At 44.9% G+C, this 7,793-nt stretch overlaps 1 protein-coding gene across 3 annotated transcripts in view; it reads right to left on the minus strand.

Moving 5' to 3' along the window:
• The window catches only part of FAM117B (family with sequence similarity 117 member B), an 84,972-nt gene extending 77,441 nt beyond the window's left edge, over nucleotides 1-7,531 (minus strand). For all 3 annotated transcript variants that reach the window (XM_072813435.1, XM_072813434.1, XM_072813433.1), the window contains exon 1: nucleotides 6,765-7,531. In XM_072813435.1, the coding sequence (XP_072669536.1) occupies nucleotides 6,765-7,380 (616 nt within the window). In that variant the 5' untranslated portion in view covers nucleotides 7,381-7,531. The remainder of the gene's footprint in view (nucleotides 1-6,764) is intronic.
• Between the last annotated feature and the right edge of the window lie 262 nt (nucleotides 7,532-7,793).

A 7,793-nucleotide genomic window follows, 5' to 3' on the forward strand; every position in this document is an offset into this window, starting at 1 on the left:
CAGAGGGCTAAAAAACAATTTTGAGGATATTTATACCTTTTATAAACATTTTTAGAAGACATTGACAATCAGAGCAAAGTAAATTCTCTTGAAAAATGAAAATAGGGATCCCTGGGTGGCGCAGCAGTTTGGCGCCTGCCTTTGGCCCAGGGTGTGATCCTGGAGACCTGGGATCGAATCCCATGTCGGGCTCCCGGTGCATGGAGCCTGCTTCTCCCTCTGCCTGTGTGTCTGCCTCTCTCTCTCTCTCTCTCTCTCTGTGACTATCATAAATAAATAAAAAATTTTAAAAAAAAGAAAAAGAAAAATGAAAATATGATGACCAAGATTTAAAAATCAATTGAAAGGAAAGAGAATAAAATAAATCTGCTAGAAAGAAGAACAAAGATGTAAACTAAGACAGAAATAAGAAAAGTATTAGTTTAATTCAAGAGGTCCCACAGAGCAGGGATTCCAAAAAGATACAACAAAGAGAACAGAAAGGAGAAATGACAGAAAAAATTTCCCCATAAATAAAGAGCACTAAGTATTGAAAGTGACTGTCTCTAGAGTCACAAGACAGAAGAGAGATATATCAGGAAAACACTTTATTTGATTATAAGATCAGTGTTATCGGATTTTTGAAAGGTTTTTAAAGTAATCCCTACACCTAACATGGGGCTTGAACTCACAACCCCGAGTCACACGCTCCACTGACTGAGCAGGCCAGGTACCCCAGTGCTGATATTTTTAATTACATAAATGTACTTTGATAAAAACAAAATTTAAATTTAAAAATATAGTATTTGGGGATCCCTGGGTGGCTCAGCGGTTTAGCGCCTGCCTTCGGCCCACGGCATGATCCTGGAGTCCTGGGATCAAGTCCCACATCAGGCTCTCCGTACGTACGGAGCCTGCTTCTCCCTCTGCCTGTGTCTCTGCCTCTCTCTGTCTCTCATGAATAAATAAATAAAATCTTTAAAAAATATATCTTTAAAAAAATAAAAATAAAAATATAGTATTTAAGACAAATATGCTATTTTTTTAAAGTAGTTTGGAGATAGTAAAAGGCGAAAGATTTATGCGATCTGAAGAGAAACCAGAGCGTGTAGTTTGGAGATAGAAGTAGCTGACTTTCTCAACTTCCTTCCTTTCTACTGCTTCCTTCCCTTCTCTTGCTAAATTATGTATCATCTTAACCCACCCTTACTACCGTCTCATCCTTGGAGAAAGAAGCGTCCTTAGTCGTTTCTGAGATTTCCAGACTCTCCATGTGTCAGATCCCACTGCCACTCACATTTTCCATGACCTTGCCCCATCTACTATTTCCATTTTCTCTTATACCTGTGGTCTCATTCTCCTCTGAATCCTTTCCCCATATCTAAAAAACTTGCTTAAGTTTTCTCCATTCTATAAATAAAGGAACCTTAGCTCGACTTTTCATCCTGTTTTGTCACTTTCCTTCCTTTCAGTGACATAAGAGTAATTTGTACTCCTTAAAAGTAATTTCTATTACCTCTACGTCCTCACCTACTACTTTAGTCCAATTTCTGTTCCCCACAAACTACTGTCTTTCAGAGATCATCAACTGACCCAAATGCCAAATTCAAAAGTCTATTCTCCAGGGTCAGCCTACTTGTTCTCTTCACAGAATTTGAAAATCTTTATCATCCCCTCCTTGAAATCCAATCTTTCTTGTGGCTTCCTCAACACTATTCTACTATTTCTCCTTCTTCCATATTCTCAGGTTTCGTCACTGGCTTTTTTTTTTCTACCCTTAAAATGCTTGATTTTCTCCCAGAGTTCTATCCCAGCATTCTCCCCATCATCTTATCCATTCTGATCATTTCAAGTATTGCCCACATGCAAATGCCTAGCATGAAGAACATATTAATTGAATGTTTACTGAACTGAAATCAATGAGTCCCAATTTTTTGTCCCTAAATCAAACTGCATCCTGAATTCTAAAACTGTATTTTCCACAGTCTAGGAAATTGCCTGGATTTCCTCAGAGCACAAACTAAGCACGTCTAAAACTTTGTTCATTTTCTTTTCACAAACTTGCATTCCCTATGGTGCTGCTTATCACAATTAGTACCACCAACCAACCAATCATTCTCAACTGCCTCTTTATCAATCTCTATTCTATCAGGTTACCAAATCAAAGCCTCCTCACTCTCTTTTATCCTGCCATCCCCATTTCCACTGCTCCTAAATTCACATGTTCACATGCTCGATGCCTTAGTTACTATCCTAAAGTCTCTCTCATCTCAAATTCATGTTCTACTCATCTAAGTAACTATGAACTCTACACATCTTAAGAATATAAATGCTACTACCACTAACAAATTACCTCAAATGTCTAAACCCTCAGATCACGAGGATGATAAAGATGATATGAAAATAGCTAATACTGAGAGATTTCTATTACCACAGAGATTAAAAGGAGTTTATCCTTCTAATAATCCTCTACTATAAACACTATTAGTATTCCCCCCTTTTTTGGAGAGGGAGGGGAGAGAGGATCAGAGGGAAAGGGAGTGAGAGAATCTTAAGCAGGTTCCACTCCCAGCATGGAGCCAGACACTGGGCTTAATCTCACAACTCTGAGATCATGACCTGAGCTGAAACCAAGAGTCAGATGCTTAACTGACTGAGCCACCTAGGCACCCCGATAGCAGTCTTTTTGAAGGTGAAGTGAATTTGCTTAAATTAAATAAGCAGTAATGCCAAGATTTGAACCCTAGAAGTCTGACTGCAGAGCCATGAACCATTGAATACATTCTAATTCATACATTATCTTGAAAGCTTTCCTGAAAACTTAGGTTTCTACTTTCTTTTCTACTGTTCCATCCCCCTTTTCTCCTATATCCTATACTCTATGACACATAAGTCTGAATATGTCATGCCTATTTCCACACCTCTATGATCCAAGTATAAAGTTCTGTTTTTCTTTTTCTAACCCAAATCTAAAGCCACCTTCCTCTGGCAGAACTTCTATACCCATTCCCTACAGAATTATTCACTCTTCTATGAGCCTAGAGTGCTCAACGTATTATATACTTTTGTACATGTTTTACATGGCTGATTTGTGAGTCTCTGGGGTTCCCGGTGTCTTCTACATCTTTGTACTGCACAGTTATTAACACACATAGTAGTTCAATCACTACTTACAAAACTGAATTAAATGTAAAGTCTACCAGCCAAGATGTTGAACTAAGAGTAAGGTTCCACTTTGCCTCATCATCAACTATTAAATACACATAACAACCCAAAATGATTCCCCCAAAGGTATGAAGTTAGAATCAATCCTCCAAATGTTAGAGAAACACTGAATTCTTAAAGCTGTGTATATCATAGAGTACTAGAAAGCAGAAGACCCAAATGCCATAGAGATCAAGTCCTGGTAACCTACCTCCCGATTACTAGTCCAGAAAAGTCCATCTCTTGTTGCTGCTCTTACCACTCCCCCACCCCAATAAACAACCAAATTCACACATAACATAATGTATACCAAGTAAGGGAAAAATTAGTAAAAACACAACTTGCTACATATGTAAGAGCCACACTGCAAAACTAATTTTTATACATACTATACTAGCGTTCTTTTCTGTAATGAAACTATTTTCCTTTGGAGCTTCTAGTGCCCGCTTTTCAAATTTAGATTACAGCAAAATCACAGGAGGGGGTGTTATGGGGGACTTTCAAACCCTGCGTTTTTAGCAAGGACCCTAAGTAATTCTGATACAGATAAACCCGGCGGGGGGGGGGGGGGGGGGGGGGCGGGACCCAGACCACAGGTGAGCTACAGTTCTGGATGCTGACAGGCAGTGTTCTCTCCAATTTGAAATTTCATACAACCATGAAAACTAAGCCTATGTTGGCAATTTATGTTACATCCATTAGAACTAGAAGCAAAACTAATGTGACACACAATAGCTAACTTTTATACTGAGGTACTGTGCTGAGTATTTTTCCATTTCCTTTCATTTAATCCTTACCACCATATGAAGTATATATCAACATGATCACCTATTTTACAGATAAAAAGGTTAAGGGTTAGAAAGTTATCCACTTCCCCATATCACATGGCTTCTAAGTGGTAGAAAACAAATTTAAACCCAGACTGTCTATCCAAAGCCTATGCTAATATGCCACCTTTCTATTTGTAATACAGCTATTTGACATTTTATTAAGACAAAAGGAGGGGAAAAAAAAAAAGACAAAAGGAGGGGAAAGCACAAAAACAAACCTCACCTTCTTCCCTATTTTATCTGCAGTTAACACTGTTGCCTAGTTACCCTCTCTATGCACATCTCAGTTCCTAATGGCAAACCACTTTGCCATGGAGATGGCAGGCGCTGAAGGTGAGAAGTTTAAAATGTGTCAGGGCTAGATGCCTGGGTTACCTTCTTGTAGTGAAAAGAAGGAAGCTCTGGATTAACCAATGATTATCTCTGACCCTAGAGGAATAAAGCAACTGGGTAAGAGTCTAGCAGAGTAAGATGCCCCTGAAGATTCTGAGCCCTCCAACTCTGAGGCTTCCAGATACTGGGTTCCCTAATAAAGGTTAGGGCATCCAATTCATGTGACAGAGACCTTGAAGATGGCAGCCTTATCTAGATGATCCCTGGAATTTGAGTCATATGAGGTTTACAGAAGTAGAGGCCCTTCTCCTCTATCAGTAAGGATTTCACATTTCACAGAGGCTGGAAATTGGAGAAAATTTCCCTCAAAGCAAAAAGGGAGTCTCAATGATTAAAGAGATTCTTTTTCCCTTTCTCTCCCTCCAGATTTAGTCTGAAGAAAACAGCAAATTTTGTGTTTGTGTTTGTGTTATAAAGACGTGAAATCTGAAATCTGAAAGTCCTACTCTGCATGAAAGTTCACTAGAATGAAACCAGACATTCCAAGAAGGAAGCTATCGGACATTCACTTCAGTATGACTTAATGATGAACATTATTCCTTTCAACATCTAGTTGAGAGTGCTGCACCGGAGGAAAAAGTTTTTATTTTCTGGGGGGGGTTTTGGTTGTTTTGTTCTGGTATTGGTGGGGAGATGGTGGGAAGCTTTTGAGAAGGGTTACTTTTATGACTGGAAGGCAGATCTGAGACATGGCAGCTTTGGGACATATGAACAGTGGGCACATCCTGCAAAACAGGGTCCTAAAAAGCAGAAGAACATCTTCTTCCACTTTTTACCAATACTTAATTTAACCAGACTCTCCTCAGGTTGCTGCTCTGCTTCCACTTTCCACACTGTGCCAGCTCCAGAAGATAGAGGGCAAATTGAAGTAATTCTGTTCACCAATACATCTAAGACTTGCTTCAAAACCTAAGCATGTGTAATTTTGCTGCATCATATATATCCAGATTCTCTCTTATACATCATGAGGCTACCTCCTTGATATAAAAGACACGGTTTTGGAGTACCATCCAGCAGAATTCAAATTCGACTTTACCACTTGTTACTTAACCTCTCCAAAACCTATCATGAGAGTTAAAATGAGATCTTGTAGGTAAATCACCAACCACACGGTAGGAATTTAGTAAAGTGACAACTATTTACTTGAAGGAGAGGAGGATTCTAGTACTTTTAACAATGTAAAAGTCAAAAAAAAAAAAAACCCTGCATTTTCAAAAGGTTTAAAACAGTATTCTTTTTCTAATTAGAAAACACTATTGATCATTTTTCAGAGCGATCTCTCCAAACGTATCCATTGTCTAAAATCTTTGATAAAATAGTAAGAAAGATTCATCCCATTCCCTGCATTTCTGAAGGGACCCTTAAAACTACTTAATCTCTTATTTGGTTGAGATGTACTGTGTTAGGTCTCCTGAAATTTCCAGTAATTCTGCCCGAGTCTAAAGAAATTCTCTAGGGAAGAATAAAGGTAGTATAACTGCATAAGCTAAAAACCACCTATTTCTTTTTCTCACTATATTCTAATACGAAGGCAATTCGATGACAAATCTTATCTCTCCACTTTCACAATGTGAATTTCTTTCTGAGTTACTCTTTATGAATGACTCCAGTGGAACCCAACAGCTTCATTCAGAACCTTTTCCAAGAAAGCTCCCAAATACATAGAAAAACAACAGGGTTTTTTGAGGGATCCCTAAAATAATAACAAAGGGATAAATGTTAGATTCGTTTTTTAATAAAACAAATCAATGGTTTTACATCTAAACAACATCTGTATATCAGAAATACATCCGGACTCTAGGAGGAAGCCCATAACCCTTCTAAAGGAATCTTCTGTAACTTACTTCTTTCCTGCTACCCACTTTTACCAAGTCTTAGGAAATGCTAAAGGCTCCCAGCCTCACGTCTCTACAGGAATCCAAATCTGCTATGCTAATGAATTCAGTCTTTACAATCTGAAACTGTTTTGAGAAAAAGAAATACTTAGCAGCAGACATGTGCTATACTAACATTACCCAAGTGACAAACCACGCCTAGCCTCACTCCCAAGGCAGGGTAAGCAGGAACCAGCGTGTGACCAGAATCCCAGGTTCATCATTAACACGTCTCGGCACAGCCACCAGGTTAGCGGCTGCACCTGCCCGATGCGGGACCGGAGCAAGGTCGGTAGAGCCATGAATAAGACGCCCAAGGAGCGAGGTGTGTGGAGGGCGGGCCCGCCCCGCCCCCGGCCCCGCCCCGGCCCCGCCCCCCGGCCGCCCCGCTCCGCGGTAGCGCCGCAGTCCCCGCGCGAAAGCCGCGCGCGCCCAGGACCCCTTCCCGCCGCCTTCCCCTCGCCGCGCGGTCCCCGGCACGTACCTGCTTTGCAAACCGGGGCGCTTGGGCTCCTCCTCTCCGGGGAGCTACGGTTCTGCTCCGGGGACCGTCTCCGGTGCCGGACGCGGGCTGGGGGTGGGGCCGCGCTCACCTCGCCAGTCCACAGGTGGGTGGGCGACGAGCAAGGCGACGACACGGTGCCCAGCAGCGGCGGCGGGGGCTGTGGCCGCGGGGGGCTCCCGCGAGCCCCGGGCGCGGCGCCGCGCGTGGGGCTGGTGCCTCGCGTGGACGTCGCGGACGCGCCCGTCTGCGTGGCCACTGTGGGGCTGGTGCGCGCGGCCGCACTCCCGCCGCCGCGCGTGGGGCTCGTGCTGCGCGAGGCGGTGCGCGGGCCCCCGCCGCCCCCGCCGCCGCCGCCGCCGCCGCCGCCGCCGCCTGAGGGGCCTGAGGCGCCACCACAGCAGCCGCCGTTGTTGCCGCCGCCGCCGCCGTTGCTCCGCGTGGGGCTGCCATGTTGCTGCTGCTGCTTCAGCTGGAACGGAACCGTCGCCCTCATGGGTTGCAGGCGGCTCCCGGCTCCCCCGGCCGTGGCGACCGCACCGCCCCCGAGGGAGCCGGCCGGCGTGGGGGACCCATTGCGCCTCACCCGCTGGGACATGGTCCCCCCCTCCCTGGTGACGGGGCGAGACGGGGGGGGCTTGTTGTTGTTGGGCTGCAGGGTTCGGCTTCTCGAGGCCGGAGGGAAGGTCCCCGCGACGGGGTGACGAAGCCGGAATCCGGGGAGCAGGGGGCGCCCGGGCCGCGGCCGGCAGCAACGAGGTGGTGGTGGTGCAGCCGCCGCCGCCGCCGCTCCTCCTCATCAACAATAGTGTCTCCTCCGCTGTCCCCGCCCCCCGCGGGCGCCCATTGGTGCCGCGTCAGCCGCGCTCGAGCCGCTCCGCCGCGCTCATTGGCTGCCCGCGGCTCGGGTCCGGGCCCCCGGGGCCTTAGAGAGCCTGGGTTTGCGCCGAGGCCGTCTGCTCTTTAAAGAGAAAGAGGCCCCGCCCCCCGGGGAAGGGGGAGCGGAGGGAA

The sequence above is a fragment of the Canis lupus genome, chromosome 36 (genome assembly GCF_048164855.1).
Source record: "Canis lupus baileyi chromosome 36, mCanLup2.hap1, whole genome shotgun sequence".
NCBI classification, from domain to species: domain Eukaryota; kingdom Metazoa; phylum Chordata; class Mammalia; order Carnivora; family Canidae; genus Canis; species Canis lupus.